Source organism: Salvelinus fontinalis, chromosome 19 (genome assembly GCF_029448725.1).
Source record: "Salvelinus fontinalis isolate EN_2023a chromosome 19, ASM2944872v1, whole genome shotgun sequence".
Classification (NCBI taxonomy): Eukaryota; Metazoa; Chordata; class Actinopteri; order Salmoniformes; family Salmonidae; genus Salvelinus; species Salvelinus fontinalis.
The window spans coordinates 26,149,918-26,175,204 of NC_074683.1; the positions used below are offsets into that span (position 1 = coordinate 26,149,918).

A 25,287-nucleotide genomic window follows, 5' to 3' on the forward strand; every position below is an offset into this window, starting at 1 on the left:
TGGATTGAATCCTGGCCTTATATTGCGCACCGTGCTGAAATATTGTGACACGTGTACAATGTCAACCTCTTAAAATAAGGGATCCGGAACAACAAACGAATAAAGCCGCTTGACAGTGGAATGTTTGTTCTTTTTCATGTGTGTTTTTATGACAGTTTAGTGGGGGGTTTTTATATCACAAATGGGAAGAAAATAAAAGATTGATACAAACTCTTTTATAAGACAAATAGGCAACATGTTAGATAGTGGAACCAGTTCACATTTGGTATTTATCTGTGGTCATTTATCAGAAGTCAAATAACATCTTCTGCATAGATCATTAATGTTAGACACATTAAGCCACATAGTTAAGTCCTTGTACTTACTCTGTGCATCTCCATACTTGACCATTCCCGAGGGAAGAGGGTTAACCTGAGTTGTGTTCATTAAGTCACACCGTAGCAAAACGTTTTTGAACAGAAAGCAAAAACAAGCCCTTCTTATTGGACAAGTCTAAGATAGTATTTCCACATTTCAATCCATTTTCTTCCATTTTGTACCTATTGAACACGACCCAGCTCATGATTTGAAGAGGAAGTCCGTGTCATGCCTCACAATAAGAGAGAGCTGCTTTCCCAAACATTTGCTTCTCAGAGGAAAGTCTTTTGATCTTAATGGCTTAATAGAATCTACACCTACTCCTGTTTATTGAGTCCGCATGGTTAGTGTGATGGAAGACTTTAATGTTACCTTTGAAGCAAGAGAGTCATTGAATGATTGAATTGGTCTGAGAATCTCATACCAGGCTGTCTGGGACAGCAGTCCCTCTTACTGTGAGTTCAATGTTTTACATTTAGACAGGTCATGCCCTCCTTAATGGTCAGACATAGGATTGGACTAAATCAAATACACTTTTGTCTTAGTAAATGGATGAAGGCAGCAACTACTTCACATAAAAAAAACATATTGACAATCAACGCAGCTTTATGCAATAGCTTTAAATTATTTATATATATATATATATATATATATATATATATTTATACACCACCGTTGAAGGTTTGGGGTCACTTAGAAATGTCCTTGTTTTTGAAAGGGCCTCTGTACGCCTATGTAGATATTCCATTCAAAATCAGCCGTTTCCAGCTACAATAGTCATTTACAACATTACCTACACTGTATTTCTGATCAATTTGATGTTATTTTAATGGACAAAAAATTGCTTTTCTTTCAAAAACAAGGACATTTCTAAGTGACCCCAAACGTGTGTGTGTGTGCAGCTATTAGTTCAAAGGAATCATTAAATGCTCTTTGGTTTTCTTTCATCTTAAAAAGGGCATTTCTCCATGCTAGTTTGTGTGTTGTGGTCCCTAGTCTACTCACCATTCACAGTCGCAGCAGCTTGTGGTTAAGAAAAATGCAAACCCCTCAGCTCTGAGATAACTCTAGTTTGCGTCACAAATGGTACCCTAATCCCTATATAGTGCACTACTTTTGACCAGAGCTTATAGTGGCATTTAGGATGCATACTGGCAGGACGAGGACCACACTGCTCTTCAGCCACTTTATACCTGGTTTTAACATGTGCCCTTTGTCCTAATCTTGACTCATTTTGACTGTGCCCACATTTTTAGACATGTGTAGATGATTAAAAGACTCGTGAACTAATTTTGATCAGATCTTGTAAGTGTAAACTGGCAAGACTGGGGAAGATCAGGACGAAGAACGCATGTAAGCAGCAGGTATAAATAGGGCTTTTGAGGCTACACACTGTAAGAAGGCAATGGAACAGTTCATTTGAGAAGAAGAAAAAATGTGGTAAGGAATCATTCTTGTAAGGTAAATTCTCTCCAATAGGAAAGAGGACCAATTTAAATAGCTGGAACACCAATGGAGATTGTCACAAAATATAGTGCTTTCTGTACTGTAGCAAATAACAACCATTGGTGCCTCCCAAACAGCACCCTAGTCCCTGTATATAGCAGAGCAATAGGGCTCTGGTCAACAGTAGTAAAGAACAGGGTGCCATTAGTGACGCATACATGTCATCATTCACTATAGGATTTATGTACTTCAGATTTGGAAACTGATCTTCTTTTTTAGTTATTGGTCAAATTGACATGTTAAGTTGGGATGATAATTAGTGGTATGCTAGTTTGCTCTCTTCCCTGAATCCTGTGCACAAAACTTTCCAAGGGGCAGAAAGAACTCTTCAGTGTCACAAGTTCATAAGTGCATTCGTAAGACACTTCATAAAGGCTATATTACACAAATCGAACAGGAGACCAGCTCCTTCAAATTAAACAATATATCATACAAAAATGTGCCCCTTTTGTTCGTAGGGTAGAGTGCCATCAATCTATCATACAACAATGTCTCTTTCTGGTGATCCTTATATTATCTCAGTCAGTGGCCCAGGGATGAGGGTCCCTCTGTGTCTGTTTCAGGGGTCAAAGGGTCCACGTCACAGTCAGGGAAGATGCCAGAGGGAGGACCCTGACGGTTGTTCTGGCTGTTGTTGATAGTGTCTAACCCCTTCTGCTCCATCTCCTCTTCTAGACTTCCAAAGCGCTCCACCACACAGTGGGCTGTGAGCCTGGCCTCTGGGTCGTGGTCCCAACACTCATTGATGGTTGCACACAGAAGATCCATACCCTACAGTAGGGAAGAGTAGGACCCGGAAGGTTTGATTCCTTGACTATTTAGTCAATACAGAAAGTAAAAAAAGATATATATACACAACTGTTCAAAAGTTTGGGGTCACTTAGAAATGTCCTTGTTTTTGAAAGAAAAGCATTTTTTTTGTCCATTAAAATAACATCAAATTGATCAGAAATACAGTGTAGACACTGTTAATGTTGTAAATGACTATTGTAGCTGGAAACGGCTGATTTTGAATGGAATATCTACATAGGCCCATTATTGGCAACCTTCACTGCTGTGTTCCAATGGTTCCAATGTGTTAGCTAATCCAAGTTGATCATTTTAAAAGAAGAATTAATCATTAGAAAACCCTTTTGCAATTATGTTAGCACAGCTGAAAACTGTTTTTCTGATTAAGGAAGCAATAAAACTAGTCTTCTTTAGACTAGTTGAGTATCTGGAGCATCAGCATTTGTGGGTTCGATTACAGGCTCAAAATGGCCAGAAACAGAAGAACTTTCTTCTGAAACTCGTCAGTCTTGTTCTGAGAAATAAAGGCTATTCCATGAGAGAAATTGCCAAGAAACTGAAGATATCGTACAACGCTGTGTACTACTCCCTTCACAGAACAGCGCAAACTGTCTCTAACCAGAATATCTAACCAGAATAGAAAGAGGAGTGGGAGGCCTCGGTGCACAACTGAGCAAGAGGACAAGGACATTAGAGTGTCTAGTTTGAGGAACAGACACCTCACAAGTCCTCAACTGCCAGCTTCATTAAATAATACCCGCAAAACACAAGTCTCAACATCAACAGTGAAGAGGCGTCTCCGGGATGCTGGCCTTCTAGGTAGAGTTCCTCTGTCCAGTGTCTGTGTTCTTTTGCCCATGTTAATCTTTTTATTTGCCAGTCTGAGATATGTCTTTTTCTTTGCAACTCTGCCTAGAAGGCCAGCATCCTGCAGTCGCCTCTTCACTGTTGACGTTGAGACTGGTGTTTTGCGGGTACTATTTAATGAAGCTGCCAGTTGAGTACCTGTGAGGTGTCTGTTTCTCAAACTAGACACTCTAATGTACTTGTTCTCTTGCTCAGTTGTGCACCGGGGCCTCCCACTCCTCTTTCTATTCTGGTTAGATATTCTGGTTAGAGACAGTTTGCGCTGTTCTGTGAAGGGAGTAGTACACAGCGTTGTACGATATCTTCAGTTTCTTGGCAATTTCTTGCATCGAATAGTCTTTATTTCTCATGACAAAAATAGACTGACGAGTTTCAGAAGAAAGTGCCTTGTTTCTGGCCAATTTGAGACTGTAATCGAACCCACAAATGCTAATGCTCCAGATACTCAACTAGTCTAAAGAAGGACAGTTTTATTGTTTCTTTAATCAGCACAACCGTTTTCAGCTGTGTTATTAACATAATTGCAAAAGGGTTTTCTAATGATCAATTAGCTAATCCAAATGTATAATTTTAAAAGGCTAACACAACGTGCCATTGGTACACCGGAGTGATGGTAGCTGATAATGGGCCTATGTACGCCTATGTAGATATTCCATTAAAAATCACCCGTTTCCAGCTACAATAGTCATTTACAACATTAGTAATGTCGACACTGTATTTCTGAGCAATTTGATGTTATTTTAATGGGGGAAAAAAATTGCTTTTCTTTAAAAAACAAGGACATTTCTAAGTGACCCCAAACTTTTGAACGGTAGTGTGTATATATATATATATATATATATATATATATATTACTTCCATCAGTTTACTCCCTGTATTGGGTAAATTGGAATATAATTGACCCCAAACCTGTTGACAACCAATGTGAATTATAGTTGATGTGATTGTAAACTGTTATCATGCAGACCGGGATTCAATTGGGAACCTCGCTATAGCACGCTTCATATTTAAACGTAATTTCCAATTGAGCCGACATCTGCAGCTCAATTGGAAATGCGGTAACATTGCCTTCAACAGCCGCATTATCGACTAGAGCGCTCATATTGAATACCGGCCTCAATGGGCAGAGGAGTGCTGACTTCCCAGTTCCCTCACCATGCACACACACAACACGGTGTACCTGATGTGTTGTCCAGCTGGTGGGTATCTCAGGTCTGCCCCTGTCTCTCAGGACCAGGTCCCTCATGCTGTCCACACACGGCTGGTCACACACCTTAGAGCCAAACGGCGGCTCATAGCTCTTCACTTCTATGAAAATACAGGAAACACACTGTAAACGCTTTGTTATTTATCATATATTCTATACTTTCATCACAGTCTTTTACTTTAATCAAAGTCTGAGTTACAAACGTTTACCCCGAATCACCGTAGTAGAATAGGTTAATGTACCCCCTATGACTTCGCAGCGGGACACCATTTCCCAGAGGACCAGGGCCATGGAGTAGACATCCATCTGTTTAAAGGCCTCCAGATCCTCCAGATTCACCCTAGACTCCAACACCTCAGGGGCCATGTAGCGAGCTGTCCCCACCTGGACAACAAGGGACAGGGACATTTCAGATGTAGCTATACATTTGATCACCCTGTTGCAGGAGAACTGTCCTACAATGCAGGACATTTTAAACTTGTAGTTTATTTGAGGTTTAAAAATGCTTCTGAAGTTTGTAATTTCCTCTGTGAAATTTCAGACTTGATTGTCCCATTTGAAAAATATATCAACCCCGACAGTAATGTCCATTATTTATAATCTACATAATAATTAAAATGTCCTGTTGCTGCAGGATTATTATCCTGTTGAAACAAATTGGCTCAAATTAAGATCCTACATCTGTACATTAAACATCATTTTGGTTTTAGCACCGCGTTATAAAACAATTTCATTCATATAGCGTAGTTTTTTATTTAAGGTGGCATTCAACCAGGACTACAATTTAATATATTGTTATTTTCTGTAAGAATTTTCACAGATACAGTAGTTGTGTCAGAAGGCACCATACACAGGCCTACTTCATAGTTGCAGTAGCTAGAGTAGAACACTGATACCTCGTTTCCTTAGCGACTACAATGAACATTACACCTGTTCCACCTTACCTGGCCACTGTTGGCAAAGTCATCCACGGTGAGGGAGAGGTCCAGCCTCAGAGCCAGACCAAAGTCACAGAGGGCACACTCTCTTCTGCTCTTTACCATGATGTTGCTGCTCTTCAGATCGCGGTGGGCCACAGGCACCTTGGGGATCCCACAGGGGGTGGTATCACTATGAAGGTGGGCCAATCCTTGAGCCACCGACCCAGCCATAGCACAAAGCTCAGCCCAGCTCAACACATGGCCCACCAGGAAGTCCTGAAATGAATGGATGGATGGATGAATAAATGAACAAATGAAATCTATTTTCGTGTCAAGTCGCCCTTTAGCCTTTTAAAGGCAATGTCTCCAACGTTCACAGAGATCACATTCATGGCAAACGCTGCGGATATCGGCTTAAGCGTAAATTACTTTTAGAAGTCAAATGCAATACGCTTGTTGACAACGTCACTTCGATTGGATCCTGGCCTCAATCAACTAAGCAATAACCAAAACAAAGACCAGCGGTGGAAAAAGTACCCAATTGTCAAACTTGAGTAAAAGTAAAGATACCTTAATAGAAAATGATTCAAGTAAAAGTGAAAGTCACCCAGTAAAATCCTACTTGAGTAAAAGTCTAAAAGTATTTGGTTTTAAATCTACTTAAGTATCAAAAGTACATGTAATTGCTAAATATATACTTAAGTATCAAAAGTAAAAGTATAAATCATTTGAAATTCCTTATATTAAACAAACCAGTGTAGTGGAAATTTCAGTACTGAGAGACACTTGGCCAATTATTCAAACAATCATATTTATTCAACATCGATTAATTATTGCAATAATGAAACCGTTGACCGCACACTAAGTTGTGTTGCCGAGAGCTTAACTGATAATGAAAAAATAGAGATCTTAAATAGGACCTAAATGCTCGGTCAGTCATTTCTACCGTTCCCATAAGCCACCTTGGTCCATCTCCTGGTTATCTGCACGGGATGTTGTTTTACTTCTAACCCCGCTTAGTTTCCCAGATGCCAGGTAGATGAGACAATGAGGCATCGTTCTAAACTCTTCCAGGCTATCTCTATCTCGGGTCACACACACCACATCTTGTCTATAGAATGCCAGCTTTTAGATTTTTATCACCAACTTATTGTGAGCTCAAGCTATCCCTAGTAAAACTAATTTCCTTAACCAGACACCCAAACTAACTGCAGGAAGCTAGAGTGGACACCATAAAAACTCAGCATTAGCAGGCCAGTCTTACTCTTTGTTAAATATATAACCGTTTACTATTAATATCAAACAAATCAGGTAAGTATGTAATTTTCCCTGACACCAGACAGCACGATTTTCTTGTTTTTTAAATTTACGGATAGCCAGGCGCACTCTCCAACACTCACACATAATTTACAAACTAAGAATTTGTGTTTAGTGAGTCCGCCAGATCAGAGGCAGGAGGGATGACCAGGGATGTTCTCTTGATAAGTGTGTTAAATTGACAATTTTTCTGTCCTGCTAAGCATTCAAAATGTAACCAGTACTTTTGGGTGTCAGGGAAAATGTATGGTACATTATTTTCTTTAGGAATGTAGTGGAGTAAAGTAAAGTACAGATACCCCAAAAAACAACTTAAGTAGTAGTTTAAGGTATTTTTACTTAAGGACTTTACACCACTGACAAAGATAAACATACCTGCAGGTTCCCAAGGCTGTGATAGGCCATGACCAGCCAGTACTGCCTCTGAGGGGAGCCGGAGGGCCCTCGCTCCTCTGCTGTGAGGAATTTAACCACATTGTCGTGCTCCAGGTTGGCGTCAGAGAAGATGGCCCTCTCCTTACTCCAGGACACGTACTCCACAGACGGGAAGATCTTCAAATCAAAATGTGTTCAAAGTGTTTTATCACATGAAAATCACATCAATAAAGACATCACACACCCTCTGTACGACCAATATAAAATGGTACAGTCCGGCCAACACTCAAAACCCCACTCTGCAGAACAAACCGGGAACGCAAATAATTTATTCCAACCAGCATCAGATTCCTAAACACAGACGGACTATAAAGCAAACCCACACTTACAGTATTCATCTACAGTGTATGTCTGTCTGAAGTTTGTCCTTTGATATGTGTTGCACATAAGTGAAGTGTTGTATGTCCTGTGTTTTTGTGTATGTGTGTGCCAAGGGGCTACGATATGTTGCAAGACAAATTTCCCCCTAAATGGACAATAAGGTATTCATTCCTTCAGAACACTTTACAGAATAGTATTTATTTTAAAGGGGAGAGGGAAAACAAAGGCTGTGTACTGAATTACAACCTACTTCCTACACAGTGTACTACTTTTGACCAGAGCCCAAGGGGCCCTGGTCAAAAGCAGTGCGTTATATAGGGAATATGGTGCCATTTAGGGAGAAGGAAAACAAAACAGGGGAGAGGTAAGAACCTTCACTGCCACTGTCTCGTACAGAGAACCGGTGGCCTGGTGGTGGAGCTTGGCCCGCCACACCTCAGCGAAGCGACCCTTCCCCACCAAGGCTTCCAGCTGGATAGGCAGCTGCTCCATGTTGTGGTTGAAGTTACAGGCCCGGACAGGACACATGTCAGAGGTGGTGTCGCCATTGATGGCTGATGGCTTGCCATGGCAGTCCTCACCACCGGTGATGACGTCCCCACTAAGTCCCTCAGGGATGTCCAAAGCCTGATGAATGAATGAATTAACTATATTTGTAGTTATGTATCAAGTCGCCTTCAGCAACCCATCCAATAGGGAATTTTAGTTGACAGCTCTTTATAAATTGCTTCCAGTCAGTTGGTTATGGTTGTATCCCAAATAGCACCCTATTGCCTATATAGTGCACTACTTTTGACTAGGGACCTATGGGCTCTGGTCAAACGGAGTGCACTATGTTGTTGGGAATAGGGTGCCAGTTGGGACACACTTAACCAATTGGAAGCTATAATGTTTTTCAGTGTTCCACCCACCTTGTAGTGTGTGCGTTTGGGAGCCCAGTCTTTGGGCTGCTTGCTGGGCTGTTTGGTACGGTACAGGTAGAAAGCCATGGAAGCAATGATAGCCACTAAGAAGGGAGGGACCAGGCTGATCACTACCACTGGGATCACATCTTTACTCTTGAGCTTGGAAAAACCTGAGGACACAGTTAAAAACACAGTGAAGACAACATGGAATCTGATCATAGGTAAGTATACAACATTACTACTACTATTACATTTTGTAGTATTTAAAGTGCCTTCAGAAAGTATTCATACCCCTTGACTTATTCCACATCTTGTTGTTTTACAGCCTGAATTCAAAATTGATTAAAAAAAAAATATTCTCTCACCCATCTACACACAATATCCTATAATGACGAAGTGAAAATATGTTTTTAAAAATGTGTGCACATTTATTGAAAATTAAATGCAGAAATATCTCATTTACATAAGTATTCACACCCTTTTGCTATGACACTCAAAATTGAGCTCAGGTGCATCCAATTTCCTTTGATCTTCCTTGAGAATTCATTACAACTTGATTGGAGTCCACCTGTGGCCAATTAAATTGTTTGGACATGATTTTGAAAAAAACACACCTGTCTATTTAGGGTCCCACAGTTGACAGTGTATGTCAAAGCAGAAATTATACCATGAAGTCCAAGGAACAGTCCGTAGATCTCAGAGTTAGGATTGTGATGAGGCATATATCTGGGGAAGGGTATAAAACAAGTTTAATAATAGTGAAGTTTCCAAAATCACAATGGTCTCCATCATTGGGAAATGGAAAAATATATATAACTACCCACTCTGCATAGAGCTGGCCGTCTGAGCAACCAGGCAAGAAGGACCTTGGTCGAGGAGGTGACCAAGAACCCAATGACTACTCTGACAGAACGACAGAGTTCCTTAGCTGATATGACAGAACCTGCCAGAAGGACAAAAGTCTCTAGAGCACTTCACCAATCTTGGCCAGACAGAATCCATTCCTGAGAAAAAGGCACATGACAGTATGCCTGGAGTTTGCAAAAAGACACGTGAAAGACTCAGAGCAAGATCTTCTGTGGTCTGATGAGACAAATCTAACTCTTTGGCCTGAATGCAAAGAGCTATGTCTGGAGAAAGCCAGACACAGCTCATCACCTGTCTAACACCATCCCTACAGTGAAGCATGGTTGTGGCAGCATCATGCTATGGGGATGCTTTTCAGCGGCAGGGACACTGGTAAGGATGAGGGAACAATGAATGGAGCCAAATACAGGCAACTCCTTGATGAGAACGTGCTTCAGAATGCAAACAACCTTAGACTGGAGCGAAGATTTACGTTCAAACAGGACAATGACCCCAAGCATTCAGCCAAAGCAATGCTGGAATGGCTTTGGAACAAGAATGTGAAAGTCCATGAGTGTCCCAGCCAAAGCACAAACTTGAATCCCATTGAAAATCTGTGGAAATACTTGAAGATTGCTGTTCACTGCCACTCCCCATCTAATTTAACAGAGCTCCAGAAAATCTTCAAGGAAGATTGGGAGAAAATACTCAAATCCAGATGTGCAAAGCTGATACATAAGTTGTAATCACCACCAAAGTGCTTCTACATTGTATTGACTCAGGGGTGTGAATACGTACAGTAGGGACCTACTGGACACACTTACTCATTCAAGGGTTTCTCTTTATTTTGACTATTTTCTACATTGTAGAAAATAGTGAAGACATTAAAACTATGAATTAACACATATGGAATCATGTAGTGACCAAAAAAGTGTTAGACAAATCAAAATATATTTTCGATTTTCGATTCTTAAAAAAAGCCACCCTTTGCCTTGATGACAGCTTCGCACACTCTTGGCATTCTCTCAACCAGCTTCATGAGGTAGTCACCTGGAATGCATTTCAATTAACAGGTGTGCCTTGTTAAACGTTAATTTGTGGGTCATTGTCCTGTTGAAAAACAATATAGTCCCACTGTCACGGCCAATTAAAGAAGAGGACCAAGGTGCAGCGTGGTGAGTGTACATTTTATTTTATTAGTAACAATGACGGCGAACAAACAGTAAACACTACCAAAACAAACCGCGAAGCTAAAGGCTATGTGCCCTAAACAAACTAATCTTCCCACACAGAAAAGAGGGAAAATCAATCAGAGACAATCAGAGACAACGATAGACAGCTGTCCCTGATTGAGAACCATACCCGGCCAAAACAAAGAAATACAAAAACAAAGAAAATAGAACATAGAATGCCCACCCAAATCACACCCTGAACAAACCCAAAATAGAGACATAAAAAGCTCTAAGGTCAGGGCGACACCCACTTAGCGCAAACCACAAGGGGTGGCATATCGCTGCAGAATGCTGTGATAGCCGTGCTGGTTAAGTGTGCCTTAAATTCTAAATAAATCACAGAAAGTGTCACCAGCAAGGCACCCCCACACCATCACACCTCCTCCTCCATGCTTCACGGTGGGAACCACACATGCGGAGATCATCCGTTCACCTACTTTGCATCTCACAAAGACACAGCGGTTGGAACCAAAAACCTTTCCAGAAACAAGTCTCTCACTGTTGCCGCTTGTTATAGACCCCCTTCAGATCCCAGCTGTGCCCTGGACACCATATGTGAATTGATTGCCCCCATCTATCTTCAGAGTTCGTACTGTTAGGTGACCTAAACTGGGACATACTTAACACCACGGCCGTCCTACATTCTAAGCTAGATGCCGTCAATCTCACACAAATGATCAAGGAACCTACCAGGTACAACCCTAAATCCATAACCATGGGCACCCTCATAGATATCATCCTGACCAACCTGCCCTCTAAATACACCTCTGCTGTCTTCAACCAGGATCTCAGCAATCACTGCCTCATTGCCTGCGTGTGTAATGGGTCCGCGCTCAACCACCACCCCTCATCACTGTCAAACGCTCCCTAAAACACTTCAGCGTGCAGGCCTTTCTAATCGACCTGGCCCGGGTATCCTGGAAGGATATTGACCTCATACCCGTCAGTAGAGGATGCCTGGTTGCTCTTTAAAAGTGATTTCCTCACCATCTTAAATAAGCATGCCCCGTTCAAAAAATGTAGAACTAAGAACAGATATAGCCCTTGGTTCACCCCAGACTTGACTGCCCTTGACCAGCACAAAAACATCCTGTGGCGTTCTGCATTAGCAACGAATAGCCCCTGCGATATGCACATTTTCAGGGAAGTCAGGAACCAATATACTCAGTCAGTTAGGAAAGCTAAGGCTAGCTTTTTCAAACAGAAATTTGCATCCTGTAGCACTAATTCCAAAAGGTTCTGGGACACTGTAAAGTCCATGGAGAATAAGAGCACCAATTCTCAGCTGCCATTTCAATAAGCATTATTTCAATAAGCATTTTTCTACGGCCGGCCATGCTTTCCACCTGGCTAACCCCACCCCAGCTAACAGCTCAGCACCCCCTGCAGCAACTTGTCCAAGCCACTCCCCCCCCCCCCCCCCGCTTCTCCTTCACCCAAATCCAGACAGCTGATGTTCTGAAAGAGCTGCAAAATCTGGATCCCTACAAATCAGTTGGGCTAGACAATCTGGACCCTCTCTTTCTAAAATGATCTGCCAAAATTGTTGCAACCCCTATTACCAGCCTGTTCAACCTCTCTTTCATATCATCTGAGATCCCCAAAGATTGGAAAGCTGCCGCGGTCATCCCCCTCTTCAAAGGGGGAGACACTAGAGTGTCTCAAACTGTTATAGACCTATATCCATCCTACCCTGTCTTTCTAAAATCTTCGAAAGCCAAGTTAACAAACAGATCACCTACCATTTCGAATCCCACCGTACCTTCTCCACTATGTAATCTGGTTTCCGAGCTGGTCATGGGTGCACCTCAGCCATGCTCAAGGTCCTAAACGATATCATAACCGCCATCGATAAAAGACAGTACTGTGCAGCCGTCTTCATCGACCTGGCCAAGGCCTTCGACTCTGTCAATCCCTGCATTCTTATCGGCAGACTCAATGGCCTTGGCTTCTCAAATGACTGCCTCGCCTGGTTCACCAACTACTTCTCAGATAGAGTTCAGTGTGTCAAATCGGAGGGCATGTTGTTCGGACCTCTAACAGTCTCTATGGGGTGCCTTCTATGAACAACAAACCTCCAAACGAGCTTCAATGCCATACAACTCTCCTTCCGTGGCCTCCAACTGCTTTTAAAGGCTAGTAAAATTAAATGCATGCTCTTCAACCGTTTGCTGCCCCCACCCGCCTGCCCGACTAGCATCACTACTCTGGACGGTTCTGACTCAGAATATGTGGACAACTACAAATACCTAGGTTTCTGGTTAGACTGTAAACTCTCCTTCTAGAATCACATTAAGCATCTCCAATCCAAAATGAAATCTAAAATCGGCTTCCTATTTCGTAGCAAAGCCTCCTTCACTCATGCTTCCAAACATACCCTCGTAAAACTGACTATCCTACTTATCCTCGACTTCAGTGATGTCATTTACAAAATAGCCTCCAACACTCTACTCAGCAAACTGGATGTAGTCTATCACAGTGCCATCCGTTTTGTCACTAAAGCCCCATATACTACCCACCACTGCGACCTGTATGCTCTCGTTGCTTTATCTTGGCCAGGTCGCAGTTGTAAATGAGAACTTGTTCTCAACTGGCCTACCTGGTTAAATACAGGTGAAATAAAAAAAATATGGACTTGGTCTTTTATCAAAATAGTATACCACCCCTACTTTGTCACAACACAACTGATTGTCTCAAACGCATTAAGAAGGAAAGAAATTCCACAAATGAACGTTTAACACGGCACACCTGTTAATTGAAATGCATTCCAGGTGACTACCTCATGAAGCTGGTTGAGAGAATGCCAAGAGTGTGCAAAGCTGTCATCAAGGCAAAGGGTGGCTACTTTGAAGAATCTCAAATATAAAATATATTTTGATTTGTTTAACACTTTTTTGGTTACTACATGATTCCATATGTGTTAGTTCATAGTTTTAATGTCTTCGCTATTATTCTACAATGTACAAAATAGTAAAAATAAAGAAAAACCCTTGAATGAGTAGGTGTGTCCAAACGTTTGACTGCTACTGTATGTGAATAAGATATTTCTGTATTTAATTTTCAACAAATTTGCAAACATTTCTAAAAACATGTTTTCACTTTGTCATTATGAGAAATTGAGTGTAGATGGGTGAAAGAATTATCATATTTAATCCATCTTGAATTCAGGCTGTAACAAAATGTGGAATAAGTCAAGAGGTATGAATACTTTCTGAAGGCACTGTACATTATACATGTTTCTCCTCTTTTTATTGATAGACTAAATTGTAAATAATCCTAATTAATCATCAAATACTTACATAATCATAATAAAATACTTTTCAATGTAAGAAATGTCTGGTTGCACCATGTACACCACGCCTGGTTCCAGGGTAAAAGAAAAAGGTGCTTCTTACCATTGGAGCCCTTGTCGAATATGAGCTTATCGTTGCACTCATGTTCTCCCAGGCAGCCACAGACGAACAGGACCCCGTCCTCAGAAGGATGAGGAGCCATCACACACTCGTTGGAGGAGTAGTTGGACAACATGATGTTCTCCAGGGGCTGCTTGGGCTGGTGGCATAACGTCTTCACACTCGTACTCTGGTTGTCCTTCCGCCTGGGTCACATGGAAACCCACACAAACACAGGCAAGCAGACAGGCAAGCAGGCAGAGAGGCAGGCAGGCGAGCAGGCAGACGGACACACATGTGTGCAGGCGCACACATACGCGCAGGCACAAACACACACAGAAGTTATTTATCAAACTAGTAAACGGAAATGGCTGAACTATTTTAGAATAGGAAAATGTGTCTGGGAAGTTGCCTTTTTACTTTTGTGGTTTTGTGTGGAATTGTTATGCATGATTTGTTTGACTGGACTGGAAGTTTTTATTTTACAAATGGTCAATCCAATCTGCTTTGTATCCTGCCTGCCAACAACACAAGTCTCAACAACACCAGTCTCTTTCAATCGGTATGCATCCCAAATGGCACCATATTCTCTATGTAGTGCACTACTGTTGACCAGTGCCCAAAGGGTTCCATTGGAGCAGCCAATAGACTTTACAGAAACAACCACCATGGGCTAGGAGGGGCTGTGAGGGCAGGAACTAAGACCAAGTATGCATACCCTAAAACATGAACTACTTTTGACCAGGGCCCATAGGAAACTATTTCTTTATTACTGTAGAGGTTTGACCACCAGGTTCCAGCATACCAGACTGAGAGTAACAATCACATAGAGACACAATTGGCTTTGTCCGCTTCATTGCAAACATAGGAAAGCAAACTGGGTGGTTCGAGCCCTGAATGCTGATTGGCTGACAGCCGTGGTATATCAGACCTTATATCACAGGAATGACGAAAAATGTATTTTTACTGCTCCAATTACGTTGGTAACCATTTATAATAGCAATAAGGCACCTCAGGTGTTTGTGGTATATGACCAATATACCACTGCTAAGGGCTGTATGTAGGCACTCCACGTTGCATTGTGCGGGAGAACAGCCCTTAGCTGTGGTATATTGGCCATATACCACACCTCCTGCCTTATTGTATAAATATACTGTACCTTGAATGGGAAGCTATATATATTTATTTTATTTAACTAGGCAAGCCAGTTAAGAACAAAATCTTATTTACAATGCCAGCCTACCGGGGAACAGTGGGTTAACTGCCGTGTTCAGGGGGAGAACAACAAACGTCAGCTCAGGGATTCGACCCAGCAACCTTTCGGTTACTGGCCCAACACTCTAACCACTAGGCTACTTGCTGCACTTATAAGCTAAACCAGATCAACATTACTAGTTGTTGTATGTATATTTGTCCATAACGTTCTTGCTGCTTTTAATGTGAAAGGTTCATTCTTTATGTAGCCTATTTCAAATAAACTTGAATTTGAGAAACTTGCACTTACCATATAGCAACGCAGATTTCTTCACTCAGATTACAGAAGGAGGAGAGGGAACAGTTGGTGTAACACACACTGTCCTCACAGATAGGGCTGGAGTAGTCACACCACTTACACAGGCTGGTCTTGATATGTGTGAAGGAGAGGATGGGAAGGCCTGTGGAATACACACACATGCATGCATGTAAGCGCGTACACATGCGCAGGCAAGCACATACACACACGCACAATAATCAGAGGAAAGCAGTTCTGGCTCTGTATAGAATGGCTGGCACAAAACAGAACCATAGGGCCAGGCTATACAACTTCACATGGCTCTGTGACAATAAACCAAGGCTAAACAGGTTATCACAACATTCTTTGGAAGACAAAGTTAACTTTCAAATCAAGTTTTGATATATCTCCAAAACCATATCGTTATCACACCGATCTGCCAAATGTTCTGCTGTTTAGAGCACACCCTTTTTATTGTGACAAGTCACATCAGATAGGTTGCAGGCACAACCCTGGTGTGCATCCCAAATGGCACCCTATTCTCTGGATAATGCACTACTTTTGACCACAGCCCTATGGGTCCTGTTCAAAACCTGACAAAAGTAGTGCACTATAAATGGAATAGAATTCAATTTGGGATGCACACCTGGTTTATCTAGATAAGGAAAGGGCTGGGATAGGATATCCATAATGTGTGAAGGTCTGCAGACATTGGCCCAATTTTACTCTGTGCCTCATACTGTAGGCGTTTGAGGGTGCTCCCAAACCAAATTGCATGACACTGAAATGCATGATTTATTCCCCACCAGCAGTGGGTTTAACATGAACAGCCAGAGTAGAGCATTCCCATTCCTCTGCCATAACGGTCCAGACCTCTTGGTAGAGACAATTGTATGCGTACATACAGGGAAGCTTTACTAGTAACTGGTTGTTATTCAAAATACTTATGTTTTATTATACATTTTAGCTTATGTACAAAGTATATAATAGATTCCAAACCTTTTTGAAATAAGTTTTTGATTGTAAATGAAACACAGAGAATATGTATTTGGCCCAGGCCTGGTTTGGGGGGGCTGTGGTGCTGTGGTTTGACACAGGCTCTAGAAGGCATTGTGAGTGTTTCTTCCCACACATCTTATCTGCCGTTCCCTCCCTGCTTGTGTTTCCACATAACAACAATATTAATGGCTGATTCAAGCCAGATGAGGGATTTTTATCACTTCGAGAGGGATGGTGATCTAACAAAACTACGCAAACATTAAAAGAAGCTGTACACATATTACACAAAGGCTTCCAGATGTTGGCCAATGCCAACCATCAAAATACACACACACACACATACACACACACACACACACACACACACACACACACACACACACACACACACACACACACACACACACACACACACACACACACACAAAGACTAAGGAAGAGAGGGGGGAGAAAATAGAGAAAAAAATACAACTAAAAAGGCTGGGTAAGCAACAAAAAAGCCCCCTCCACAAACGTTCAACTAATTAAAATCAGCAGTGACTGCTCCAGAAATAAATTGAAGCCAGAAGTTTCGCCTGAGCCAAGTTTGAAGCTCAGCCCCTTTGTGTCTTATGGGAAATCCAACCGCTCTGCTGCATGCTTACAGCCGGGAGGCCCAGGGATGTTGGCTGCATTTATTTGGTTTTCAGTTTCAGCCTCAAGTCTCAACTAACTCTCCCTGGTTCCCCATCAGCTTACCCATAGAAATAGAATCACTACGACGGCATCCCAATACAAGTTGGTTTGAAACGGGTAGATCTAAATTTGTAGGATCTGTGATTATATTTCTATAACTACACTGACTATACTCACCACACAAAAAAACACCAACATAGTGGAAGAGCTGAAAGGTTCATGTTTCTAAAAAGATCAAGTACATACTGTAATACATGTATATTTACCCTCTCAAATAATGTGGGTTTTAAGGAAAAATCTAAGAAAGTAGCTAGGTCTTTAAATCGAATCAGTTCTGTAAAAATGTAATGTAGTCTAAGCTCAGTAGGTTGAAATGTTTATTGAATTCTGTCTGGATCTTGTTTTTAGAAGACATGTTCAAGACATCACCAGAACATGCAACATCCTCTACATTATGTGTTGATGGTGATGTTGCTATTATTCAAGTTAGTTTGTCTAATATTGTAACGATCGTCTAATGCCTCCTCCTCGGACGAGGAGGAGGAGTAAGGGTCGGACCAAAATGCAGCGTAGGTTGAATCCATAATGATTTATTTAAAGACGAAGACGAACCCGAAAAACACTTTGAAAATTACAAAACAACAAAACGACGTAGACAGACCTGAACATGTGAACTTACATAAACACGAAGAACGCACGAACAGGAAAAGACTACATACACGAACGAAAATGAAACAGTCCCGTGTGGTGCGACATACACAGACACGGAAGACAATCACCCACAAACAAACAGTGAGAACAGCCTACCTTAATATGGTTCTCAATCAGAGGAAACGTCAAACACCTGCCTCTAATTGAGAACCATATCAGGCAACACATTTAACCCAACATAGAAACACATAACATAGAATGCCCACCCCAACTCATGCCCTGACCAACTAAACACATACAAAACAATGGAAAACAGGTCAGGAACGTGACAAATATGGGTAAATAAAACAAGAAAACTCCCAAATCTCTTATTTTTCTCATCTGCACTCTCATTCCTTTTGTCCTTTTGGACAGAGAACCGTCCTGGTGTCGTTGTAAAGTCCATGTTTGTGCAAAGTTATCTTTACATTAAAAAAATCTTAGTTCAAACAGTATACTCTACTATATGGTTTTACTGTGTAAGTGACAGACTCGCTGAGCCCCACATCGAGCATAGTAACCAAACCAGGCCCCTAGTTGGCCCGTTCCAACCAATCTCCCCATTATTAATGCAGCATGCTGAAAATCCCACTCCACAGGACTCAAAAGGAAAGCATTTCCTGATTAAATAGACAAGAGCACAATTAAATTACCTAGGCGTACTGCACGTATATCCCTTTGAGCGATCCCGCCTAGTCTTAAACAATAAATAGGGGCGGTAGGCCATCTAGACTTGGTTTCCTCTATCGTAATCACTCCTCTTTCACCCCAGCTGCCAAACTAACCCTGATTCAGATGACCATCCTACCCATGCAAGATTATGGAGACATAATTTATAGATCGGCAGATAAGGGCGCTCTCGAGCGGCTAGATGTTCTTTACCATTCGGCCATCAGATTTGCCACCAATGTTCCTTGTAGGACACATCACTGCACTCTATACTCCTCTGTAAACTGGTCATCTCTGTATATCTGTCGCAAGACACACTGGTTGATGCTTATTTATAAAACCCTCTCAGGCCTCACTCCCCCCCCTATCTGAGATCTTTACTGCAGCCCTCATCCTCTACATACAACACCCGTTCTGCCAGTCACACTGTTAAACGTCCCAAAAGCACACATATCTCTGGGACGCTCCTGTTTCCAATTTGCTGCAGCTAGTGTAACGGATGTGAAATGGCTAGCTAGTTAGCGGTGGTGTGCGCTAGCAGCCTTTCAGTCGGTTACGTCACTTGCTCTGAAACCTAGAAGTAGTGGTTCCCCTTGCTCTGCAAGGGCCGCAGCTTTTGTGGAGCGATGGGTAACGATGCTTCGTGGGTGACTGTTGTTTATGTGTGCAGAGGGTTCCTGGTTCGCACCCGGGTCGGGGCGAGGGACGGTCTAAAGTTATACTGTTACACTAGCGACTGGAACAAGCTGCAACAAACACTCAAACTGGACAGTTTAATCTCAATCTCTTCATTTAAAGACTCAATCATGGACACTCTTACAGAGAGTTGTGGCTGCTTTGTGTGATGTATTGTTGTCTCTATCGTCTTGCCCTTTGTGCTGTTGTCTGTGCCTAATAATGTTTGTACCATGTTTTGTGCTGCTATCATGTTGTTGTTATGTTGTGTTGTGTTGCTACCATGCAGTGTTGTCATGTGTTGTTGCCTTGCTATGTTGTTGTCTTAGGTCTCTCTTTATGTAGTGTTGTGTTGTCTCTCTTGTTGTGATGTGTGTTTTGTCCTATATTTATATTGTATTTATTTAGTATTTTTAATCCCAAGCCCCCGTCCCCATAGGAGGCCTTTGACTTTTGGTAGGCCATCATTGTAAATAAGAATGTGTTCTTAACTGACTTGCGTAGTTAAATAAAGGTTACATAAACAAATAAAAAATCTAGTGGTTAAGAGCGTTGGGCCAGTAACCGAAAGGTTGTTGGTTCGAATCCCCAAGCCGACTAGGTGAAAAATCTGTTGACGTGCCCTTGAGTAAGACACTTAACCCTAATTGCTCCTGTAAGGCGCTCTGGATAAGAGCGTCTGCTAAATGACAAAATAAATATTTTAACAAATGTAAATATACTTTACACAACCAGATATTAGTTCTAACAATCAAATGATGTGATTTAGTCCAGTCTTAAAGCATAACACAATCAATGTGTCAATATTCAGAACATTAAAAAAAACATGAGATATGAAGATTGCATTAGATACGGTGCATTCAGAAAGTATTCAGAACCCTTGATTTTTCCACATTTTGTTACGTTACAGCCTTATTCTAAAATGTATAAAATATTTTTTTCCCTCATCAATCTACACACAATACCCCCATAATGAAAGAGCAAAAACAAGTTTTTAGACATTTCTGCAAATGTATTAAAAAACAACTGAAATAACTTATTTACATAATTATTCAGACCCTTTGCTATGAAACTCAAAATTGAGCTCAGGTACATCCTGTTTCCATTGATCATCCTTGAGCTGTTTCTACAACTTGATTGGAGTCCACTGTGCAAATTCAATTGATTGGACATGATTTGGAAAGGCACACACCTGTCTATGTGACGTCCCACAGTTGACAGTGCATCATTCTTAAATGGAAAAAGTTTGGAACCACCAAGACTCTTCCTAGAGCTGGCCCCCCGGCCAAACTGAGCAATTGGAGCAGAAGGGCCTTGGTCAGGGAGGTGACTCTGATAGAGCTCCAGAGTTCCTCTGTGGAGATGGAAGAACCTTCAAAAAGGACAACCATCTCAGCACTCCATCAATCAGGCCTTTATGGTAGAGTGGCCAGACGGAAGCCACTCCTCAGTAAAAGGCACATGACAGCCCGCTTGGAGTTTGCCAAAGGGCACCTAAAGGACTCTCAGACCATGAGAAACAAGATTCTCTGGTCTAACGAAACCAAGATTGAACTCTTTGGCCTGAATGCCCAGAATCACGTCTGGAGGAAACCTGGCACCATCCCTACAGTGAAGCATGGTGGTGGCAGCATCATGCTGTGCAAATGTTTTTTAGCGGCAGGAACTGGGAGACTAGTCAGGATTCAGGGAAAGGTAAATGGAGGGAAAGATAAATGGAGCAAAGTACAGAGAGATCCTTGATGAAAACCTTCTCCAGAGGGCTCAGGACCTCAGATTGGGGCAAAGGTTCAACTTCCAAAAGGACAACGGCCCTAACCAAGACATTGCAGGAGTGGCTTCGGGATAAGTCTTTGAATGTCCTTGAGTGGCTCAGCCAGAGCCCGGACTTGAACCCGATTGAACATCATCGAACATCCAACCTGACAGCGCTTGAGAGGATTTTCAGAGAAGAATGGGTGAAACTCCCCAGTTGTGCCAAGCTTGTAGCATCATACCCAAGAAGACAAGGCTGTAATCACTGCCAAAGGCGCTTCAACAAAGTACTGTGTAAAGGATCTGAATAGTTATGTAAAAAATATACACAACCATTCAAAAGTTTGGGGTCACTTAGAAATGTCCTTGTTTTTGAAAGAAAAGCCAAAAAAATTGTCCATTAAAATAATATAAAATTGATCAGAAATACAGTGTAGACATTGTTAATGTTGTTAATGACTATTGTAGCTGGAAACAGCTGATTTTTAATTTTTCATGGAATAACTACATAGGCGTACAGAGGCCCATTATCAGCAACCATCACTCCTGTGTTCCCATGCACGTTGTGTTAGCTAATCCAAGTTTATAATTTTAAAAGGCTAATTGATCATTAGAAAACCCTTTTGCAATTATGTTAGCACAGCTGAAAATGGTTGTTCTGATTAAAGAAGCAATAAAATGGGCCTTCTTTAGACTAGTTGAGTATCTGGAGCATCAGCATTTATGGGTTTGATTACAGGCTCAAAATGGCCAGAAACAAAGCAGTTTCTTCTGAAACTCGTCAGTCTAATCTTGTTCTGAGAAATGAAGGCTATTCCATGAGAGAAATTGCCAAGAAACTGAAGATCTCATACAACGCTGTGTACTTCACAGAACAGCGCAAATTGTCTCTAACCAGAATAGAAAGAGGAGTTGGAGGCCCCGGTGCACAAATGAGCAAGAGGACAGGTACATTAGGATGTCTAGTTTGAGAAACAGACGCCTCACAAGTCCTCAACTGGCAGCTTCATTAAATAGTACCCGCAAAACACCAGTCTCAACATCAACAGTGAAGAGGCGACTGCAGGATGCTGGCCTTCTAGGCAGAGTTGCAAAGAAGAAGCCATATCTCAGACTGGCCAATAAAAAGAAAATATTAAGATGGGCAAAAGAACACTGGACAGAGGAACTCTGCCTAGAAGGCCAGAATAAGGCTGTAACGTAACAAAAAAGTCAAAGTGTCTGAATACTTTCCGAATGCATTGTACATAAGATGATTCCAAGTGTAGCCTAAAGGTTAGTCAAAGGATGAGAATAAGTCACTAAACTAAGAGGAGTGGCCAGATGTAAAATTGTGGGCATAGTATTCTCTCTTGTTATAGCTACATGCTATTTTCTCATACTCAACAATGAATAGCCACTGTATCTGTTGTGAATCGGTTGAATCGTTCTTTGCTCCTCCATGAGTGCAATGCCACCCTTGCCAACCAAAGTAGAAAAAGATTTTTGTCCTAAATGACACCCTATTCACTATGTAGTGCACTGCTTTTGAACAGGGTGTATGGGGCTCTGGTCAAATGTTGTGCACTATATACGGAATCGGGTGCCATTTGGGACACATACAAAGGCTAACAGAACGCACAGGGGTCAGTTTGTGTCCCCGGTGGCCATCGCAAGCTGGGCACATAGAGAAGGAGGAGGGGGTAGGAGGAGAAGAAGGGGCATTTTTGCATCTTATTTTTGCCTGCTTATGTCATCACAATCTTGTCATTGTGGGCTGATGTGGGATGATGGAAGGTCAGGCTAGAGAACACAACACAAAGCTCATCATGTCATGGCACTCATTGTGCTCTGTGTTACTTTGCACCCTCCATATCACTGAATATCACTAGTAAGTAGTAAGTATGCAACTTATGTCCCCAAGAAGGCAAACCCTGAAAATAGGTAATGTAAGAAGTTACATCATTCACAAGAAGACTTGCTCAACTCTTACTAAGTTCTGTATCATGAATATCAATGAGTTTTAAGTTGGTTCTATAGCCCAGGAGTAATCTTCACAACATGCGAGAAGTACACCATTACCTCTATAGTACTTACAGTATGACCTCCGAACACCTCCTCAACATCTTGTCACTTTGATTTCTCAATATCACTTGTAAGCAGTAAGTGTGCAACTTTTTAAGTCCTCAAAAGGACACCCTGAAAATGGGTCAAGTGAGGAATTTCCCCACTTCTTCTACAGTAACAATGCCTACAGAGTGTACTTGAGCTACAAACTGTTCCTCAATCTATATCAGTGCTTCCAATCATCTTGTATTCCCTGAGGAGAAGTGCCCCTGTTTGCATGCAGCAGGGATAATTGAGTCTCAGAATCAATTTCCTGTTTGGAAATTTTCATTACAGATGGCAGCAGTAACATTTTTTGATGTGGTCACATCACATCACAGTTCTATTGTATCTTTTCCCTATCACAACTACTGAGACCGGGTCTAATAAACTTGTCACAGTTACATTGATGTAGTGATCAAGCCATGTTTATTTATTTTTATGTTCCTATATATAAAATAACCCTAATGTTTGTGAGTTGTTGTTATAGCTTATTGACTTCATATTCAAATAAAATCTGAAATTGTTGTGGGAAATTGTTTGAGACAAATGTTAGTTAGTTTAGTTTACTTCAGATTCTGTTAATATTGGCAAAACTTTGAACATTGAAGTAAACAATACATGATTTCAAGTGAAATTCTATTAAACATTCAAAGTCTGCTGATAATAAATCAAACTTTGACTTTCTGTCAAAGTGTCAGAAATATTTTTCACCAGATTGGATGACTTGGATCATTGTTTTACAATGCAGTCATTTCAATTTGATTATGTGCCTCCAGAGGTTCGAGGACTATTCCTATTGATTTAGTTTAGCGACTGCCAGGACATCCTTTAGTTGGACAGTACCTGCTAAAGCACATACAAATGCTATGTTACATGTTGTAAAACTACTGGTTTAATGAATTGCATAGCTAAGGTAAATACAAAAATAGATTTAAACAAATTAACAAAGGGAAAGGAAGAAATCAAATATAACGTGACAGTTTATTTTCATTAAGTCCGCTTTTCCATCACATATCTGATATTGAGAAAATAACACCTATGTCACTTTTCCACTGAAGAAACGTATTCTTGTCGTATTTCAGAAATTGAGTAATTTTGAGAGTCTGTTTTACACGGCCAGAACCTCCTTTGAATAAACATTTGATCCTCCTCCCCCTTCACAACTTCACGAAATTGAAGAAACAATGGACACTGAACACTTAAAAGTGAATACGGAGTGAGTAGCGAATAAAAAAATACTTACAGAAAGACAGAAGAACAATATTCACTGCCGAGAATCTCCAGCACCCCATAATCTTAACATAAAAATGTAAACCTGGTCAAAACGTCGTGGTCGAACTGTATCTTTCTATGTATTTGAGAATGTGAGTAGTGAGCTTATTGAAGCTGTATTCAGTGAAACAACTGGTTGGGCTTGGGGCTTCGTGTAGGCAGATCCAGATGTTTTTCATCCAGCTCTGTTAAGGGACCCGCCCAGGAATTGAACTTGATAAATATCGGAACCAAAATCTGTAGAATGTGGGGTGACAGGGTGAACTGGGATGTGTAGCAGGATAATATAAATAATAATACTAATAATAACAATAATAGCTCAGAACAATCATTCTTGAAAATTGAGAGTGCAATTGTCTTTGTGTTTAGATGTTGTAGGCTTTAGCCTAGTATTTATATCTGCCATGTGAGTTTTGCTGTGTTTAATTTATTGTGCAACGTTAGGCTATTTATTGTCTCACAACCGAAGTGTATTCCGGGAAAAAGTTATTATATTTTATTCACTTTGAGCTAGCAATAACAGCCTAATTTACACGTTCACTGTGCATTATAATGCAACATATTGTTATTTTGGTAACACCTTACACATGGCTTATAAAGGGGGTTTAGCTTATATATAATTCTGTAATAAACCGATATAATAACACAATATTTGTGTGATTGTTATTTTGGTTGCGGTCAAATATTGACATGACTGTTATAATGCCAGTATTTCCCATTGATTATGTATTTTGCTAAGGACACGGGACAGGGCGGACAGCAGCTGATGTATCTCATGACACTCAGGTGAGTTGAGGCAGAGAGGAAGCGATGAAGCGAGAGGTTTCACTCTCGCCAAAATCTGTCCAAAATATGGGCTTAATTTGGACCAAAGCTTG

The 25,287-nt window shown here is 41.2% G+C and overlaps 1 protein-coding gene across 1 annotated transcript; it reads right to left on the minus strand.

The window, feature by feature from the left end:
* Positions 1 to 121: 121 nt before the first annotated feature.
* On the minus strand, positions 122 to 24,608 carry LOC129816558 (TGF-beta receptor type-2-like). The gene is made up of 10 exons (XM_055871145.1): positions 24,381 to 24,608; positions 15,599 to 15,749; positions 14,098 to 14,300; positions 8,631 to 8,794; positions 8,092 to 8,346; positions 7,339 to 7,515; positions 5,671 to 5,922; positions 4,969 to 5,110; positions 4,700 to 4,827; positions 122 to 2,634 (listed from the first exon to the last, which is right to left on the minus strand). Exons 1-10 carry the CDS (start codon positions 24,427 to 24,429, stop codon positions 2,386 to 2,388), a joined length of 1,770 nt encoding a protein of 589 aa, XP_055727120.1. The 5' UTR covers positions 24,430 to 24,608; the 3' UTR covers positions 122 to 2,385.
* Positions 24,609 to 25,287: the final 679 nt, after the last annotated feature.

Coding starts and splice junctions, on each gene's coding strand:
- LOC129816558 (XM_055871145.1), bottom strand. CDS start 24,429: ATGGGGTGCTGGAGATTCTCGGCAGTGAATATTGTTCTTCTGTCTTTC. Junction 8,347..8,630: donor CCAAACGCACACACTACAAG/GTGGGTGGAACA, acceptor TTCATTCATCAG/GCTTTGGACATCCCTGAGGG. Junction 2,635..4,699: donor CCAGCTGGACAACACATCAG/GTACACCGTGTT, acceptor TCCCTACTGTAG/GGTATGGATCTTCTGTGTGC.